Source organism: Sphaeramia orbicularis, chromosome 9 (assembly GCF_902148855.1).
Source record: "Sphaeramia orbicularis chromosome 9, fSphaOr1.1, whole genome shotgun sequence".
Classification (NCBI taxonomy): Eukaryota; Metazoa; Chordata; class Actinopteri; order Kurtiformes; family Apogonidae; genus Sphaeramia; species Sphaeramia orbicularis.
This window is the reverse complement of record NC_043965.1, coordinates 54,708,318-54,728,434: the sequence shown is the minus strand read 5'-3', so window position 1 is coordinate 54,728,434 and position 20,117 is coordinate 54,708,318. Positions and strand designations below refer to the sequence as shown.

The 20,117-nt window shown below is 40.0% G+C and overlaps 3 protein-coding genes across 4 annotated transcripts; 1 reads left to right on the top strand and 2 right to left on the bottom strand.

The window, feature by feature from the left end:
- The first annotated feature begins 1,532 nt into the window (after positions 1 to 1,532).
- On the top strand, positions 1,533 to 6,651 carry rpl6 (ribosomal protein L6). 2 transcript variants are annotated; one of them, XM_030143338.1, is made up of 6 exons: positions 1,533 to 1,679; positions 1,755 to 1,853; positions 2,343 to 2,486; positions 3,925 to 3,973; positions 4,129 to 4,345; positions 6,639 to 6,651. In XM_030143338.1, exons 1-5 carry the CDS (start codon positions 1,533 to 1,535, stop codon positions 4,320 to 4,322), a joined length of 633 nt encoding a protein of 210 aa, XP_029999198.1. In that variant the 3' UTR covers positions 4,323 to 4,345; positions 6,639 to 6,651. The 2 variants fall into 2 exon arrangements, with proteins under 2 accessions (XP_029999198.1, XP_029999197.1); XM_030143337.1 differs by lacking the exon at positions 6,639 to 6,651 and adding an exon at positions 4,784 to 4,967 and having other exon boundaries at positions 4,129 to 4,313.
- A 530-nt stretch (positions 6,652 to 7,181) lies between these two features.
- Positions 7,182 to 9,830, bottom strand: dynll1 (dynein, light chain, LC8-type 1). Its single transcript, XM_030143350.1, has 3 exons — positions 9,703 to 9,830; positions 8,855 to 8,993; positions 7,182 to 7,575 (listed from the first exon to the last, which is right to left on the bottom strand). The coding sequence occupies exons 2-3, from the start codon at positions 8,984 to 8,986 to the stop codon at positions 7,438 to 7,440; spliced, it is 270 nt and encodes an 89-aa protein (XP_029999210.1). The 5' UTR covers positions 8,987 to 8,993; positions 9,703 to 9,830; the 3' UTR covers positions 7,182 to 7,437.
- A 1,168-nt stretch (positions 9,831 to 10,998) lies between these two features.
- On the bottom strand, positions 10,999 to 19,604 carry polb (polymerase (DNA directed), beta). Its single transcript, XM_030143315.1, has 14 exons — positions 19,398 to 19,604; positions 19,029 to 19,086; positions 18,435 to 18,501; positions 17,048 to 17,122; positions 16,899 to 16,957; positions 16,417 to 16,466; positions 16,268 to 16,319; positions 16,133 to 16,187; positions 15,981 to 16,053; positions 15,413 to 15,483; positions 15,222 to 15,308; positions 15,002 to 15,084; positions 12,090 to 12,229; positions 10,999 to 11,951 (listed from the first exon to the last, which is right to left on the bottom strand). Exons 1-14 carry the CDS (start codon positions 19,456 to 19,458, stop codon positions 11,857 to 11,859), a joined length of 1,026 nt encoding a protein of 341 aa, XP_029999175.1. The 5' UTR covers positions 19,459 to 19,604; the 3' UTR covers positions 10,999 to 11,856.
- Between the last annotated feature and the right edge of the window lie 513 nt (positions 19,605 to 20,117).

Below are 20,117 nucleotides of genomic sequence, written 5' to 3'. Positions count from 1 at the left end.
ATGCATTTGAAATATTTTTAAAAGCTTCGTCATCTTGAAATTTAAACAGACAAAAAGACATGGTAACACCAACTTTTGATTTAAAGGTATCAGGCAGTTATATGTAGGTGAGATAAAAAAGCACAATTCTGATCCTAAGTGTGATGGATTTATAAAAAATGACAATTAAAACAGACTGAAACCACAAGTCTGACCAAAAGAGCATGAAACCATCAAAACGGAAACATTTAAAATCCAAACAACTTCCACAAACATGTGTTCAGTGAAAAGGCTCTATTTTTTGTGTGGAAACATACAGTACTTATGCAGGTTCGATGCTATATTTTTTTCCTAATAATCTTACAGCTTCCAGTGGACATTTTAACTTAGGATCATTGTGTTGCATACACTAAACATTTATATCTGAGCACCACTTGCCATGCACTTTAAAAGCACTACCTGCATCAATAAATATAAAACACTATAGCATTATACACATACTTTGTGGATCCCAAAGAAAGGTTTGCTGAAAACACCTTTTATATCTATGCACAATATAATGTCATATTACAACCATAAACACAGATCATAACCATATTTTGAAGTTTTCTCACACAGTTTTTCTGAATATTTTCCGCAGATGATTAGCTTTTGGGGTGAAAATCCGTCAACAACATGGTTAATAGCGATATTATTAATTAACCAGAAACGCCTGTAAGGACTACAAGAACCATCGCACTTTTGAAAGACAACGCGCCTTACGTCAACGTCATCGTACAGCGTCCTTAAATACGTCACGTGCCCGGATGTCGTTCTTTTTTTCATAGCAAAGGTAAGATAGATCTTGCTTTCGTGCTAGCGTTGGAATAAAATCTGTTAACATCTGTGTTTGTGAATTAAAATTACAGTCTGTAAATATCAGGAGCCGTATCTATGAACCTATTCGATGCGTTAGCCCTAACTATTACTGTGTTTTATTAGTTATGTGCCCGTTATAACAGAGTTTGTTGAAACGGGAGTTCCAGGCCGCCGGCTAGCCGCCGTGGTGGCTATAGCGTTAGCTGAGTGGCTAATACAAACGCGTTGTGTACCTCCACTGTAATATGTTATTATACGATGTTTGGGACTGTTTTAGTCCAAATGTTAGGTTCACCTTTACAACCTGTCACTTCTCTTATTAAGCAGCCTGGTGACGGAGCCCTTGGGGTCCCTCTGTGTTGCTCTTTGCTAGCTAACGTTGCTTGCCATGCCTTCCCAGTACAAGAGTTGCGTGAGCAGTTATACGATCTGAAAAGCTGGAGCACCTTCTTTTAAAGTGCGTTATGTGTGTAATGGTGTGTTTATCAGGGCTGAGGTGTAAATATTATGCCACAACTACGATACATGTTGATTCATGGCAGTTTTCTATAGGTGGCCCTAAACGTCTCATCCAATGGTGTGTAATCCAGTGCAGATGTTGTCATTGCACTAAAGTGAAGCAGAAATGGACAGAAGTAGGATTGGTAAATGTAGTTGCGAGACTCTCAGACCCCTGCTTTATCAATATTTGACAGATGGCAGAGGGAGACAAGTCTGCCAAGAAGAAGAAGCACGGGAGCCGGAACCCGGTTCTGGCCCGGGGCATCGGACGCTACTCCCGTTCCGCTATGTATGCTCGTAGGGCCATGTACAAGAGGAAGACCAAGACCACTGAGACCAAGGTGAGTGGACAACCCACTGAAGGGGACCACATGGACACACTGAATATGGGTTGTTAAACTGTGCACCAATTTCAGATGGAGAAGAAGATTAAGATTAAGGCTAAGGCCACTGTCATCAAGACTGTTGGAGGAGACAAGAATGGAGGCACTCGTGTTGTCAAGCTGCGCAAGATGGTGAGATTTGTTTCTCTCTTTATATATGACTTTGTGCACATGGATATAGAATGACAAATTATATTCTGCAGTAAAATGTAATTACAATAATAGGTCAGATTCAAGAAGTTAAGTTGTTCAAGTTAAGTTAGAAAAGAAAAAAAAAACACTGAATCTGAAATAGTTAAAGTGTAAATGATTTTTGGCATTGTCAAATGTGAGATACAGATCATATTGCTTTTTGTCCACCGATAGTTCAGTTTATACCAATTTAACGATGTAAAATGGACAAAAGTAATAAAGACTCAACACAATGACAGCATATCTATTTTTTGGGAATGGGAATTAAAAAGTTCCCTGTAGAGTCCTGGTTCATATTGTTACATAGTTCCAAATTGCGCTCTAAAGGCTTTCATGTAAAGTTGAGGAATAGGTGCACGCTGTTGTTGTACGGTGTCTTTAGATTTTCAGTTTTATGATTTTTTTTCTTTTTTTTTTCTGCTGCTGTAGCCCCGTTACTACCCCACAGAGGATGTTCCTCGCAAACTGAAGAGCCACGGAAAGAAGCCTTTCAGCCAGCACAAGAGGAACCTTCGTAGCAGCATCACCCCAGGCACTGTCCTCATCTTGCTTACTGGGCGTCACCGCGGAAAGGTGAATACATCTGAGATTTATAGTACATATGAGCCATCATGATGCACATGCAGCGTACAGAGGGCAAATTCTGTTTCTGACATGATGGAGCTGTGGGTCATCAGGGTGGGCAGCGGTGTTCAGCTTGTAGAGTTCACACTGTGGGAGGGTCCAAGTGCAGGCGTCTGCTGGCTTTAGGGGCTAAACAGGAGGCTTTTCTAAAGGACATACTGTTGTAGAGAGTGATTTTCTTAGTATCGGGCAGTACATGAAATCCTACAGTCTGGTATTAACATGTCCATCAAAGTTTTTTTCACTGTCAGTGTGTAATATGTTCTGACTGAACCTTTTTAATACAAATCTTTTCAGTGACATGAATTTCACAAGAATGAATGAGTACACATGTTGAGTCTATCTCACAATTTAATCAGCTTTTTGCTAACATAAGCTCAACAAGTTAGTTCTACAAAATATAATATGTGCAAAATGGGCAAATAGTAACAAACCCCTTTCTGTATCTGTTTTTTAAAGTAAAATAGAAAATAAGACACAGTTGCTTGACTGTAAATGTAACAAATGAATAGACTCTAATACTTGCATTTTAAACTTTTGTTGAGCAGGAAACCTATCGAGGAATGGCTCATTTCACCTTTAGAATTGAGGAATTTTTCATAGTAAAAGGCAAAAACTCAATTAATGGAATAGATTTACTCTATTGCACAGCTTTCGCTGATGGCTAACCTGCTTTAAAACTAAATGTTCCCACACATCACAAACGTTCAGATGATGATCCTGTACCTTCAATGCGTGTAATTTAACTTTGCTACATTTACTAATAGTGTACATGATGTAGAAATGGTACAACATTCATTTTTAAACTGATGCCAGCAAAGCATTTTGCAGAAATCTTTGCCCCCTAAGAATGTCACGTTAGACACTGCATGTATTTAGAACTAGTCATTAGACTCATGGAAAACGTAACAAATTGCTCTCCAAATAACATTACAATGATGAATCCGTGTCGTCCCTATTTTCCTGAGCGCATGTAGTGGTTTTAACAGGCGTGTTGGACACTTTCCCATACTCGCACACCCTCAGCACATTGTCCCTCCCTCCCACTCAAACGCTGCATGCTTCCATAGCTCGGTTGTTGAAGTGAGCCCACACGTACTCTGCGCAGTGGCTGACCTAAATAATGTGCATCTCTGAAGCTGACAGGCAGAGAGCCCTCCATGTAAAATTGGTAGTGAATGTCAAGTAGATTTACTTTCTCAAGTTCAAAGAAGTTGTCAAATATGTGGAGTGCAGCTATTTAACTGTCGTATCAAACTGATGCAGCTAGGGCTTCTTTTGTTTTTGTTCTCCGCACTTGTCTTGAGTTGTGTATTTTGGTTGTATTTAGGTCTAGTAACGCAGTAGAGTTGCACCTAAATAACCTAATGTTTGTCTTTTCATTCAGCGTGTGGTGTTCCTGAAGCAGCTCTCCAGTGGTCTCCTGCTTGTCACTGGTAAAGATCTCCTTTTAGGGTTTCATGTACTTTGTTAGAGGCATTGATTAAGGAATGTGCATAGTACTGTTTAAGCTTTCGACCATTTGTGTTTTACTAGTTGGTAATGTGTGTTTTTTTTGTTTGTTTTTTTCTGGTGGACACCCACCCCCCAGGCCCTCTAGCCCTGAACAGAGTCCCCCTGCGCAGGGCTCACCAGAAGTTTGTCATCGCCACCAACACAAAAGTTGACATCTCTGGCATGAAGATCCCCAAAACTCTGAACGACGCCTACTTCAAGAAGAAGAAGCTGAGGAGGCCGCGTCACCAGGAGGGAGAGATCTTTGACACAGAGAAAGAGGTACAGTAGAGCAGACTAACAGACCGGATAGGGTCCTGGTACAGTAGAGCAGACTAACAGACCGGATAGGGTCCTGGTACAGTAGAGCAGACTAACAGACCGGATAGGGTCCTGGTACAGTAGAGCAGACTAACAGACCGGATAGGGTCCTGGTACAGTAGAGCAGACTATTGGACCGGATAGGGTCCTGGTACAGTAGAGCAGACTAACAGACCGGACAGGGTCCTGGTACAGTAGAGCAGACTAACAGACCGGACAGGGTCCTGGTACAGTAGAGCAGACTATTGGACCGGATAGGGTCCTGGTACAGTAGAGCAGACTAACAGACCGGACAGGGTCCTGGTACAGTAGAGCAGACTAACAGACCGGACAGGGTCCTGGTACAGTAGAGCAGACTATTGGACAGGACAGGTTCCTGACATGAGCTGAGTATGAGTGGAGGTCAACTGTGCTTGTGTTCTCCTGTGCAGAAGTACCAGCTGACAGAACAGAGGAAGGAGGACCAGAAGGCTGTGGACTCCCAGCTCCTGCCCCTCATTAAGAAAGTCCCTCAGCTGAAGGGATACCTGCGCTCCTCCTTCTGCCTGTCCAATGGCGTCTACCCACACAAGCTGGTTTTCTAAATGTGTTGTAATAAACAGTACCATGGTAACGGTGCCCTCCTTTGTCTCATTTTTATGAACCCTTAGAGACCAGGTGTGACATTTTACATCACAGGTGTCAAACATGCAGCCCGGGGGCCAAAACTGGCCCGCCAAAGGGTCCAGTCTGGCCCGTGGGATGAATTTGTGAAATACAAAAATTACACAGAAGATAATAATCAAGGATGTTGAAATCATTTTAGGTCAATTCAATCTAAAGTGAATAAGACTAGTAAAATACTTATAATAACCTATAAATAATAAAAACTTTTTCCTTGTTTTAGTGTAAAAAAAGTAAAATTTGAAAAAATTATTTACAGACTATACTTTTACAAAAAAAATAACCTGAACAAATATGAACAATCTGAAATGTCTTAAGTATGTGGAATTTTAACAATATTTTGCCTGTTATTAAATGTTTAAGTTGTGATGCACATGTATAAATGATCAACTAAGGTGTAATAACATTGCACTTTTTTTCTTAAGAATTTTCAGGTTGTTCATATTTGTTGATGTTATGTTCAAGTACGGTTCATAGGTGTAAACATTTTCATAATGGAATTTAACTTTTCACTCAAAAACCGAAAACTTTGGAGTTGACATTATTTATAAGTTCTTACCCTATTATTTATATTATTTTACTGGTCCGGCCCACTTTAGATCAGATTAGGCTGAATGTGGAACTGAACTGAGTTTGACAGCACTGCTTTACATGTTTCTACACTTTTATTATTGTCAGATACTCAATGGGGGAATTTCATTATGGGACATTTTTTAACAGCCTCAAATGTTTTGGAGTTACAGCTCAGATGATTGACCTGAGGGGTGTGTGTGTGTGTGTGAGACTGCAGAGTACAGTAGATATGTGGACACACACCCCCACACACCCCCCACCCCCCCGAACCATCAGTGTATGGAAGTATGTTTATCATCTCCTTCAGTGACATGAGGCGACAACCTACACTGAAGAGGCTACACTATATGTGTATACATTTCCATGTGTATTATGCACATTGTTGGTACACTAAAGGGGCTGGAATGGAGCAAACCTTTTTATTGTAAGCTTTAGGACATACAGTGGTAAAGACCAAACTAGATTTTTGTGAGAATTTCCAAACCTTTTGCTTCTAGTTTTAATGGGTTAGAACTCTGTCGCCTTTGACACTTTTACTTAACATTTTGCATGGACATAATGGACTGTACACTTGAGCTGCCTGAATTTAGTTTCCTTTAGCAACATTGTTTTAATGTAAGAGGGTAGATTAGCAAAGGATGATCTGCTGAAGTGTGTCCTTCCGAAGTGGTGGGATTTGAAAGTTTCACATTCTGTAACTGAAAACCAATAAACTAAGCCCTAGTTAATAGATCTGTCCGTATAATGATCACATTACTGTTTGCAGGACATGAACTGCTGAATAAATATTACTAATAACACAAACTAAACAGATCATTTAAACAGGATGCAAGATAGATATTTTTTCATTATGGACAAGTTGTAAAAAGCAGTATCACCATCACTGAATTCTACAGATGACTGAATTGGAAGTGAGTTTTTATGTGTCCTCACACAAAACTTTAGGTTAGTGTCTGCACTTCAGTCCAGATCAGACCCTCATAACCACTGGAACCTCAGCAATAAGGAAGGAGGAAAAACTGGGATTTAAGAGTATTATGGAACAAGTAGAAGAGCGTCCTGTTGGCCTCGGTGGAGGTTTGTGTTTTCCCAGTGCCCTCGTCTGCTTTCATGTCTTGTAAGGATCAACCTGTCCCTGGTACTTCACGTGTCAGACAGAACAGTACTCAGTAGTTCTGAAACTAGGAACAGGCAGGAAAGGATGGCTCAGACGTACACACATATTCTTGAGAAGTTAGCCTATTTTTTCCTTTTTATATATTTAGTAGAATGCTTCAGCACCTGATTCCTTTAAATTCCACGTCGATCATCCCTCATAGTGTAAATCAGATGATCTGACTGGAGACACGACTCATGCACCTCCTCTTGGCTGCGTTTACTGGCTGTAGAAAATCTCAACTGCTCAGTTTTAATCAGACAGGAAAGAAGGTGAAATGTGACTGACGGCCTTAATTATAGTTTATTTTCAAATTCTGCCCCTCCCCAGTCATGCCACCTGTAGTTTAAAGTTACCCTTACAACCCTTACACATTCATGTCCCTGTTGAAGTTGTGCATAATGAGTGAGTGTAATGAAATAACCACAGCAAAGGGCTTGGACCCAGACAGCTTAACAGCTACGCTTTAATTAAAAAAATGATGTCTAATGTGACAAGACAAAAATAAATACAAGTGTTTTTTTTTATCTCTCTTACATGGCCACGTTTTTTTTTCCTCAAAAAACAGAACAAAGTAGAAAGCAGCACAGAAAAAGGCAGCGGCCCTCTCGCCAAGGAATGATAAGTGCCTTTGTCGAAGTCAGTCAGTACTGTATATATGGTCAGCTGGTTTTGGAGATACAAAGCATTCCTTCAGCCGGACTTGAACAGCAGGATGGCCACCTGACCCAAGTAGAAGTAAATGAAATGTTTGGTCTCGTGAGTCACGTAGCTGCCAAAGTTCCTGCCCACAATGCAGTGCCAGGTCGGGTTGTATTTCTTGTCAAACTCCTGTTGAACAACAAAACACCAGTTGTTTAGATGAAACATTTGTCTACATGTAAAGAAAACAGGGTGTTCTCGCTCTTACAAGGAAACTCATGAGTAGATGAGTGAGGAACAGTTCAAAGTGAATATGATGCACTCGTTCAGGGTTGGTGTGACAAACAAGTACGCCAAGACTTAACAAGACTAGTAGCGAATATTGAGTGATTTATACATTTGTAATGAACTAGGGCTGAAGGATTAAAGTAATCAATGACTGTTGTGGATATGGACTCTTGGTTACATTAATTTTCATTCTAAAAAATCTAAACTATGATTCTAGCTTCATGAATCTGACTATATTCAGATTTATGTCCTCCTTAATAACTTTACACAAAGTATTGTTGGTTTTGGATCAAACACAATATTTAGGGACATTTTCTTAGTTGTTTGTTCTGTTAAATGTCAGAAAGTGATGAAAAATATCAGTTGTTGATTCCAAAACCTAAGAAATGGGTTGATCTGCGATGACAGGGCATTTAGCAAATTGGCCAAACTTGGATCTGATAATGCCTGAGGGCTCATACTGTGCTTCTCATCTGGAAATACAGACTGTGAGGGAAAGTAAGAGTTCAAAACAACTAAAAACTACACCAAGAATCATCTGGTTTTTTTGGATAGTTTGACATTGAGTCTCAGATTTATAGTTTTATTTGTGATGTTAATGCTCAGTACTTTAGTTCTTTATTCCAGTTCACATGCATGTTTAGTTGATGCAGTCAGAACTACAGATATACTGACAATCGGCAAATAATTGACCGTTTTTTTTCTGCTTTCGAACCACTGCTGTCTGTCCGCCTCTACAACAGATTAATCAAAAACGAAAACAACCATTAGTTGCAGCCCAACACAAAATGTCTTGACTAATTCACTTACATTCGTACAAATGCCATTTTTCATTTGTTCCATGCGGATGAAATGTTGGAGTGATGTAAGAATATGACTGTCCAGAAAAAAATGCGGATCTACATGATGGTGAGTCTGAGGAACAGGATTTCTCAGGAGGAGTGGAAACAATTACCCACAGCAGGCGGTTTTGTGTGTGTGTGTGTGTGTGTGTGTGTGTGTGTGTGTGTGTGTGTGAGAGATACACACAGTGACTGCTCTGTAGAATAGCCTCTTAATTCTGGTTTCATTGTCATCGCTTCATGTGCTTTCTGTTGTCTCCAAACACTAGGTCTGTGCTCAGAGCTCTGCAGACTCTGCTCTGTTTGTGATGTTGGAGGATGCTGGATGTTGTTTTTACCTTTTTGATATACGCAGCGATGTCTTTCTCGATGTTGTACTTCTCCAGGGCTTGCGTGGCACACTCCACAGCATCCTGCTGCATGTCCTCCGACATGTCAGCGTTTTTGATCACTGCCTTTCTGTCAGACATGGTTGCCCTGGGAAACCAAAACACAGCAGAGGACTGATCATCTTCACAGGCGCATTGGCACGCATACAATGCAACGGACTCCAAACAGTCCCCATCATCCACTGTGTCCACCGTCCCTGCACCAGGAGCACCAGGGTTTTCACCAGGCCATGAAAACACTGGGAGTTAGTCAACTACTTCTCATTACATAAGAAATGACACATAATAGCCCAACTAGCCATTTCTGCTCGTGTTGCGTAACAACTTCCATCAGCTGCAGGCTCACTGGATGCGCGCTCTGCGTAGTTTCTATGGATACGCCAGACATTTAAGAATATCGTCGAAAAATATTACAAGATTTCAACAAGAACCGAAGCAAACGCAAATCTGCAAAATGGAAGCGCATCCTGGAAGTGCCGAGCGGTAGCGTCACTGGAGCCATGGTTCACCGAACCAACATGAACCATGAGCCAGATCTAAGACCAGTGCATTCAGCATCCAGCTGCAGGAGGTAGGAGGCTTCTGTCACAGAATCCGTGTCTGGTAAATCTGGTAAATCTGGTAAACCTGTGGTAAACCTGTGGTCACATGGCCCTTCAGTCCTGGATGCTGCTGCTCCATCTACACTCATTCATCCTGAAAACAGACCCGAACAGCTCCAGCCCTGAGCAGACAGCTGCTCCCACTGAACACTGCACCTTCCACAGACTCACAGCGAGTGAAATGGAACAAATTACCTTCAGTCTCCTGTGTAGTATTGGTCTAGTTTAAAGAGACGACAGCTCCACTACTGACAACTCCCGCGAAGTGGTTGACACAAAACTCCTGTGGGTGTGGAGCGGTCACACAGTGCTGCCAAGGCCTCCTCCTATTGGCTGATATTAATGTACATAGAGCTGTGATTGGAGAACTCGGCCCAATCTTTCCGGGTTTTCTCTCTGCATTTTATGTCGGACCATCATGCCTTGCGACATTTTCATCGCTGTGGAAACAGCTGTAAATAGTGGCAGGAGTATTATGGGATAACGAGTTCGTCCAACTTCAGCTAGCTGAACACACAACACATGACAAATGAAACTGACACTGAAATATTCCACAGATATGACAGACGAAGATGAGCCTAAACAAACAAACAAAACAGATATGACAGACGAAGATGAGCCTAATAAAACAAACAAACAAACAAAAAAAAAACAAAACAGATATGACAGAGGAAGATGAGCCTAATAAAACAAACAAAAAAACAAAAAACAAAACAGATATGACAGACGAAGATGAGCCTAATAAAACAAACAAACAAACAAAAAAAACAAAACAGATATGACAGAGGAAGATGAGCCTAATAAAACAAACAAACAAAAAAAAACAAAACAGATATGACAGAGGAAGATGAGCCTAATAAAACAAACAAACAAACAAAAAAAACAAAACAGATATGACAGAGGAAGATGAGCCTAATAAAACAAACAAACAAACAAAAAAAAACAAAACAGATATGACAGAGGAAGATGAGCCTAAAAAAATAAAAACAAACAAAAAAAACAAAACAGATATGACAGAGGAAGATGAGCCTAATAAAACAAACAAAAAAAACAAAACAGATATGACAGACGAAGATGAGCCTAATAAAACAAACAAACAAAAAAAAAACAGATATGACAGAGGAAGATGAGCCTTGACAGCGTTTGGCTCTTCACTCAGTAGAAGATCATATAGAAAGGCTGCAAAATGCCAACAGAACACAAACCTGTTGGAGGCAGGAGGAACATTCCAGCGCAGACGCTTGGCCTGTCAGACACAGTTTCAGACCATATATTCAGATAGTGTGGAAAGGGTTCTGATCAGGTTCCATAGTGAAGTGAATCATCTGTTGGTAACAGTGTGTACAGAGGTAAATAAGCTTTTCTGGCTCACTGTTAATTTCCACTTTTTTTTTTTTTTTTTTAATCTAATAGACTAATTAGAAAACCATAAAGCAAACCCCACTCAAAATCCATTATTTTTGAGCACGGTAACCAAGAATAAGCAACTTCTTACTTTTGGAAATCCCTTTATTCATAGTGACCCTCATACACAATAGTAGGAATATCCTAAAAAGCTAAACTGCCCATTTGGAGTTACAGTTTTCTCTGTATAACCAGGAGAACCATTTATTCCACCCAAACCAGGATGGCTGAAATACTGTGCCTCCTGGTTTGAAAAGTACTCCCTGGACCTAACATGCACAATCACACAATCAATCCCAACATATTCAGCATTACAGACATATTCAAACCTCAAACAAAAAAGCTCAATCATTCCATTTCTTATTTGCAACCTTTTAAATCCAATAATAATTCATCAAACCAATTCATCAGCCTGCCTAAACATGATAAATGCTGGGTGTAAAAATGGCATCGTATTTAAATTTACAGTTTGTTTTTAATTCTTCAGATCCTATAGTAAAAACACTCTTTTCATACTGCTATGCTAGGAAAATGTACCAACTTCCTGACAGTGTTCAAGGAATCAGTCAACAGGAACAATGTTCTGATGAGCATGGCTGTGGTTGTTCACATAGGACACACAAGAACTGAAACACATCAACACAGCTCATCTCTAGGAAAGGTAAACCTTTCTAGGTTAACCAATTAAAAAACTAAATACACAGTACATATAAATTACTGCTCACATGGTTAAAAAAAACCCTGCTTTAAAATGCAGCAGGAAGCCTTTTCAAAGAATCCAACCCATGGAGCATTAAACTTAAAAGCCGACTGTTGTGTTGATTTAAATAGTTGAACCTGACGCAAAATGTCCAGAAGTAGTTTGAATACTCCAGAGTGGGACACACACGAGCACGTTTTCAACATGCTTCATATATTTTCTTTGAGCCTATGCTGTGGTTTTCTTCACTCGCTGCGGTCCTTCGGCTCTCTGTATCTGTACTGGATGTACTCAAAGATGTCCCTCTCACTGTCCACCAACAGAGGTTCCCCTGCCACACCTGCAACACATGGACGAAGAGGAATGACCAACCAGGAAAACTGGAAACATGAATCACTGGTCATCGCACCATGAGAAAAGTCACACAGCGCTGGAACAGAGTTCAGTGAGTTGGTGTTTCTATGTGACGTGGACTCACCGGTGACTCCAAGTGGCCGTATAGTGTACTCATTAAGAGTGAAGCCCTTCTCAAGAGCATGGGTTCGCATGTTTTTATTGAAGATGTCGCTTCCAGTGAAATACAACACACCACAGTAGTACTGGTCCTTGGGAATTAACCTAATAGCATTGAGAGAAGGAGAGTTCAAATGCAGGAAAAAGCTGTTAATTGTTTTGATTTATGCAGACACTTTGTATTTGACTATCTGATGGGATGAGAAGTCCTCAGGTCATGGAAAAGAAGCTTTATTCTCTGCTCCCTAGTGCTGTAGCATGTAAGTAATATAAGGTTTACAAAGTTTACAGTTAATCTCACACACACATTTTATTTGTTAATATTTGATAATTTTCCTACTTTTACTTAGAACCTTTGTGCACATTTTCAATTAAGTATATAATGCAACAGAATATAATGCAAAATATTACAGGTCAGATATGGAAGTCAATACACTGTTGTCATGGATGTAGGAAATGAAGACCGTTAATAGCTTAGAAATGGTGTTAACATCAGCAAACTCAGGTTCAAAACACAAAAATGACTCCTACACAAAATCAAAGCAAGCTGAAAACATGAGTGACTGTTCCATATACAACCTTCATTTATCCTGCTATTAAAAAGCTCTTTCTGACTCAGTTGATGCTGTAAATGTATGTGACTGTTAAAGCCACCAGAGTCCTTTGACTAGTCAGCTGGACTGTTCCACTGATGTTTGAACACACACACACACACACACACACACACACACACACTGAGGCACTGCTAGTCCACTAACTCCCATCTAATGTGGTGTAAAAGGAGGTTTTTTTTGTCAAAGGAGTATGGTAGCAATGGAATAACTTCAACTTCTCATTAGAAACATCTGTCTAGTGGCAACATAAAGTGGTGAAATGATTGTGTTTAGTTCATTTTCATTCATCATCTGAACCTGCTTTATCCTCACTAGGGTCACTGGAGCCTATCCCAGATACTTATGGGTGAGGGCGGGGTTCACCCTGGATTAGGGGTGTACCAATACAGCGATTATTAGATTCATCACGATGCGACACTTGACAATTCAATAATGATTAATAAATGTTCAAAAATGATTATTTTTCATAATTACTAAATGACAGGAACACAACCGCAGCAGGCAGGAAAATAAAAGTGGTTCATGCCGCCTGCGCCCCTTAAAGCACGGACCAATGGGAACCCAGTCAAACCAACTCTAACTGTTTGGATACACTTACAGAGCGTCAGATTCAACGCCTTTAAAAGCTAGTGTTTGGAAGATAGATAGATACATACTTTATTGATCCTTTGCAGGAAATTGCTAAAGAAGCGGCCACACCCAGTTCATTCAGCTGAAATCCTTCTGGTCAGATTCCTCCCCAATTATCTCAGGTGTGCCCCAGGGCTCTGTCCTGGGGCCCCTTCTATTCACCATCTACCCCCTCCCTCTGCAATATCTTCAGAAGTTTTGGCATCCATTTCCACTGCTTCATGGATGACACCCAGCTCTACCTCTCCGTTCCACCAAACCTTGCTCCACACTCCCTCCCTCCTCCTTCACCTCCTGCCTCTCCAAAATTCAAACCTGGTTCACCTCCAACTTCCTAAATCTCAATAGTGATAAAACGGAAATGCTCCTCATTGGTGCTAAATCCACTCTTTCCAAAGCCAACACTTTTTCCCTCACCATCCACAGCTCCTCAGTCTCCCCCTCCTCTCAGGTTCAGAGTCTGGGTGTCATCCTCAATGGCCCACTATCTTTCAAAGCCCACATCAATAACGTCACCCGGTCTGCGTATTTTCACTAGCGTAGGATCAACCTCCTCCGCCCCTCCCTCATCCTCCATACCACCTCCATTCTTCTTCATAGTCTAGTAACCTCCCATACTGATTACTGGAACGCTCTTCTATTCGCTCTACCCCAAAAGTCCCTCCATAAGCTGCAATAGTTCAGAACACTGCATCATCACCAAAACCCCCTCCTACCATCACATCACCCCTATCCTCCAGGAACTTCATTGGCTCCCAGTTAAACAGAGAACTGAATTCAAACTCCTCCTGCAGACCTTCAAATCCATCCATAACCTCACTCCTCAGTACCTGTCAGACCTCCTCTATATCACCACTCCCGCCCGTTCCCTCAGCTCCTCCTCCTCCATCCATCTCACTGTGCCCACTGTCTGCCTCAGCACCATAGGTGGGCGGAGCCTTCAGCCGCTCTGCTCCCCAGCTTTGGAACTCCCTTCCACCATCCATCCATAACAGTGACCCTCCCCATGTTCAAATCCAGACTCCAGACTCCTCTCTTCTGAATAGCCTACCCACCATAACTATTACTCTTCATCTTACTTTATACTGCACCTCTTCATTTTCCCCCCTCGTATCATTTATGTATCATAATTACTTTTTTATCTAGCTATTTATTTATTTTGTGTTCTATGTACTGTCATTTTTTTTATCCTCAGCTGTACAGTGTCCCTGGGTGTCATGAAAGGAGCTTATAAATAAAATGTATTATTATTACTACTATTATTATTATTATTATTATTATTATTATTATTATGTGGGCCTTGAGGTCACTAAAATAGACTATTTTGTTCATAGCAGTAAGCTACATTGTTTAGTTTGTGTTGGTACTTCTGTCTGTTTAGCTAAATTGGATGCATGAAAGAAAGATGCAGCCTCTTTCAAATGTCAAATACCACTATGAGAATATTTACTACGGTCTGTGGTACAGACAAGTGTAACACAGCTGTGAACAAGTGGGAGAATAACTGTTGTTAATGCACTTAAAATGAATTCTAAACAAAACCTTCAGAAACACAATGAATTACTACACAGACCTAAAGAATTGTCTGAAAAACACCAGATATAACTGGAAAATGAAATAGAAGACGTGGCACCTAATGTCAATACGTCTGTGAAGGTATTCCTCCTCGTCCTCCTCGTCCTCACCATCATCACTGTGGTGAAGCTGGCAGACTCCCTACAAAAACAACATCCAGCATCAGCAGACAGCACAGTCATGCGAATCACCCGTTGGGTACAATTACTGCACTAAGCAGGTTACAGATCATAACATCAAACAAACACATGACCAACCAAAGCCAGCAGAAGCCTCACCATGAACTTGGTGTCCCCTTTGGACAGCGTATCCGTCACAAACCCGATGGACTCCAGATGGTCCACCACTGCATGAAGCAGCTTGGGCTGAAAACAAGAGGAAAAACATGAAATGAAAATGTTACAGGAGGAACAAAAAACTAAATGGAATTCACAGTCTGATAAATAAGCCAAATGGCAAAAGGCCTCACTTGCTTCTCAGTCTGAGAGGTGTAGTTTGGGTGGGTCAACAAAATATCAATATCACCACTCGATGCAGCACCTGCAAATTATCCATCACTCAAATGAATATTAGAGTTCAACCAGTGGGGCCACAGTTCTGTATTCTGCTACATTTACAGCTGGAGTTCACTTTACTGCACTACTGACCCGCTTTTCATTGTAAACTCTAAAAGATTGTGTTGAAGTCTGGATGGACAGAAGCAGACAGTTTTGGAAGTGCACTCATATTCCTAACATGACATGTCAGTTATTATGTCCTTTCCTCCCCTGATTCCTCTCACATGACCTTAACAGGATGTTGCCCTCACCAATACGGATACTGAATTACAGGGAGTTCTGTCCTAATTCTGCATTTTATCATAATAGTACTCATTTCTTTTGCAGGAGGTTTAACTGAACAATTTGAAACTTCATCTAATACTTGTGTGGATTCTTTTCATTTTAGAATTGTCATTTTAAAAAAATTAAAATTACCATTAGTGTGTCTGTAGCATGAGTTAGAAACTTGAACACACATTATTGAGAAGTCATTTTTACCTCTCCTGTAGCTTCCGCAGATTGTCCCTATATATGCATCATCTATCTTCTTCAGCTCTCCAAGAATTAGTGTCTGCGCAAAGATAAGATTACAGAGTGTGAAGTAAATGTTAACAGCTTATTCCAGGATCGAAAAATTAAAAGTTATTCACCTCCATTTTTTCCATTTCAGCTCTTGGAATCCTTTTTTCAAATTCCTCAAAGTACCTGAAGTTATAAAAAAACAAACTGTAAAAACCTAAGTCACATTAAGAACAGAAGAGAACATCACTTAGAGCTTCTCTTACTTGAGTCCAATCTGCTGATGATGGTTTAACTTGTGTTCGACCTTTTTTAAGTCTAAAAAAAACATAAGACCACAACAAGTCACTGCCATCATATTCCAAAACCAGAATCAAACAAACCTTTCAAACAGTAAGTGAACTGCTACACAAACCTTCTAAGGTCTTCACTCCTTCCTCGACAAACTTCCTTGCAGCAGCAGGACTGGAGTCAAAGACATACACATTATTACATAAGACACATAAAGCACATGAGATGGAAATAGAGCTGGGGGATGCGGAGACATACTTTCATCACAATGTAATAGTTTATCACTGACTTTGTTAGAACATGACAAAATCTTGACAAACAGAAAATTATTTTAGAAATCTACAATAAATCATTCAAAATTGTAATGTCAGATTTTTCAGTATCAAAATATACTAAAAATGTGAACAAAATAAACACTCAAGACACAAAAGTATGTTATTTACTATAATAAGTATGTTATTTATTCATATAAAAGTTTCTGATACTAATTATTGTTTTATTATCCAGCCACAGATGTAAGGGTACAATGATACAAAGAGAAGATTTCAAACTGAAACAGAAAAACATTGTTTTTCTTTTTCATTTGGACCAGTAAAACATACACACCCAATTCCAGTGACTCTAGTGAGGAAATTGATGGAAGAACTGGTGTCATCATTACGAATCTGCAGAAAAATACAGAGTAGGTCAGCTCTGTAATGTGGGTCTAGAGTACTAACACACATATACACAGGGGTCAATCAGTCAGGACTCACCTTTTCTAGCTTTCGTAGTTTACCAGTTTGTAGGAACTCATCAATCTTTTCTGCTATTTTAGCTCCCACACCATCCTGTTGAAAAGCAACGTAACGGTACTAAGTATTCCAGTCAACAATGATAATGTAAACACTGGCAGATGACACATACTTTCAGGGCTCCATCACATAACAGCACACAGCCACAGCAGCACAGAGCTCTACACATGCAACAGACCTCATTCTAATTTCAAGTCATTTTGATGATAAAATGATAGTTCAACATGTAGTTCAGGAATTACTGCAGTTCAACACTAGTTCAACACTTTGACTAGAACACACAGAATCAAATTAGATCTCTGTCTCAATCCAGTGGAATAGGAAAGAGATGCCAACATACGACTAACTTCAACATGATAATATCAGTAAAATTTAGTTTTAGATAGAACTTTTTTTTCTTTAAATCGTGATAAGTATTTCAAATATACTTTTTTATTTCAAATAAGGCTAGGCAATATATCAAATATACTAGATGTATTGCAACGTGTCCTATATGGGATGTAGTAAATGAAGATATGTGTATCACTGCACACAAATTGCCACATCATTTTTCTAAGTCACCAGAATGAGACTCATTCTCTCCTGTGACTCTCTGACTCTAACAGACACACAACAGTACTGTGTACTGCTTATTTGCTGAAGTCAGTTTATAGTGATTATGGTGTCAGACAGTACAGAAAGCTGTCTTTAACCTGGAGGAGTTTTTGTAACATATTTTACTGCCACTGTAAAGTCATAACAACTGAAAATGAGTTTAGCAGTGTACTGAAATCTTAAATGATTCTGAGGATTCAACATGCTACTGTAGAGTCTGCAGAGTTGGAAGGAAAAAATATGCACTTACAAGAGACTACTTTTGTAATTGTGGGCTACATTCTCATATGATTTCAATGACGTCTTTACAGTACTTTGTTTACATGTGCATCATGTTCTCAGCCTGAAGTGTAACTGCACTAGGCTATAGAAAGAACGTTTTTGTACATATTTCCTAACTTTACTCTCAAAATGTATCAAAAATATCACTTGATTTCTTCACAGAATAATGTTTGCTGTAATCTACATACAAAAAATAAGTATACTGACCACAAATGCAACATTCAATAGATAAAAGTATTTATCCAATGGCACTGCATCGATATCAATTGTTAGTTACTCTGATTGTTATTATCATATGAACAATATAACAGCTTCACTGCTGGTAAACTATCAAAGTAATTAAATGTCAACTACATTGGTCTGTATGTCTAGTTATGCACTACATGCGTCACTTTGCCAAAAAAATGTATTTTCTTCAAAGGCTCTAACTGACATTAACATGAGACATCAAAGGTAAGTTTAGTGAACATACCAGTTTTTTAGCCTCCTCACCGCTTTTGATTTTGTGAGGGTACTTGGCGATGGTGGATGCTGCTTTCCTGAACAGAACACAGGAGAATTCAATAGTAATAACAAATATAGGTGGTTCTTTTGAATTTCAGAAAGACGTTCTTTCAGAAACATTTGCCGATATCTAACAAAAATATTATAATCATGAGAGAAATAATCATTATTGTGTACCTTTTCGAATGGAAAGATAGAGCTAATGTAGTGAACATATAGGTCTGGCTAAATATACTTCATAATGTGTTTATTGTCACAGCATATTATTTTTAAAACAACTGCTATCATATATTACATAGTTTTCTCATTTTACACAGATCTTTTAAAAAACTGCATGATATTTCTAAGATGTAAGGTATAATTGTACCATTATCATATTGTATTATCATACTCATATCACATTAGAAAATTAGGAAAAAATTACACAAGTACCACAAACTGCAGCCTCCAAAATGACCCAAATGTCTGTTAAAGACACTAGTGTTTCTTTGGATCTGGCTCCATTACTGTGAGCCTGTGTGGACCAACTCATACTATGCTTTGGTTTCCATCATGTGCTTACCTGTATGCATTGTACTTGTGTATTGCCCTGTTAACGTTCTTCTCGTAATTGGCCAGCTCTGAAAACAGAAATATCGCGTGACAGTTACGTAATCGTACCGTAGAGTGTAGCCACTACCTTTAACAATGCAGTCCGCTCCACACGGCAGGCATTTAACGAAGCTACTGACTGTACAACTAAAAACTAACACGTCTTCCAATTAATTCATGGAAAACTAGGAATTTCCCGCGTATATTTATAGAAACATACACTATAAATTCAGAGATGTTTTTTGACGATTTGAAGGTTTTTGACAATTTCACACGTTTGAATGTAGCTGTTATGCTAGCTGCTTAGCTAAGCACAAACGGCTGACTTCTCCTCACATACCGACAAGAAAGTCTGTTATTCCCTCATTTAGGGATTCCTGCGGTGCTTTCCTCTTGCTCATTGCTGATTTGATGGATTTTCAACACTTCTTTGGGAAAAGACAATGCATTCAGTGCAACTATAAACAGTTAACTTGTTTGTTAACGTTGCATGTTAGCTTGCTCAAGCTGAACAATGACCAACACACGCAGAGGGGGTGGGGCGTGCGTATTACGTCACAGGTGACGACATTTCTTCCTCGTGGGTAAGGCTGACTAGACGCTGCATTGGCGTGGTGGTGCCCTCTGCTGTTTATTATGAATACAGTTTTTCTCCGTACGCCTGTCTCTGAAGCCCACATGGCTGAGCTATGAGCTGTGAAGCCTTCTGTTTGGAGCTTTTCTGCTCATCCTACTGCTCTGACTGGAATGGATTCAAACAGACTCTGTCAGTTTACTAACACAGGGAAAGCTCACATTCTCTGCCATGTGCTCTGCCTCTGTGTTTTCATCTACACGCAGTACAACCCACCCCAGAATCATCCTTTAGTCTGTACCTGTGTCTGAGTTTGGAGCCGACCGGCTTCATGGTAGTGAGAGCTGCTGCTGGCGGTGCATATGCTTGAAGGCACCCTCTGACCCTCTGGGGCCTCGGATCCTGCTGTAGACCCTCTGATCCTCTGGGGCCTTGGATCCTGCTGTAGACCCTCTGGGGCCTTGGATCCTGCTGTAGACCCTCTGG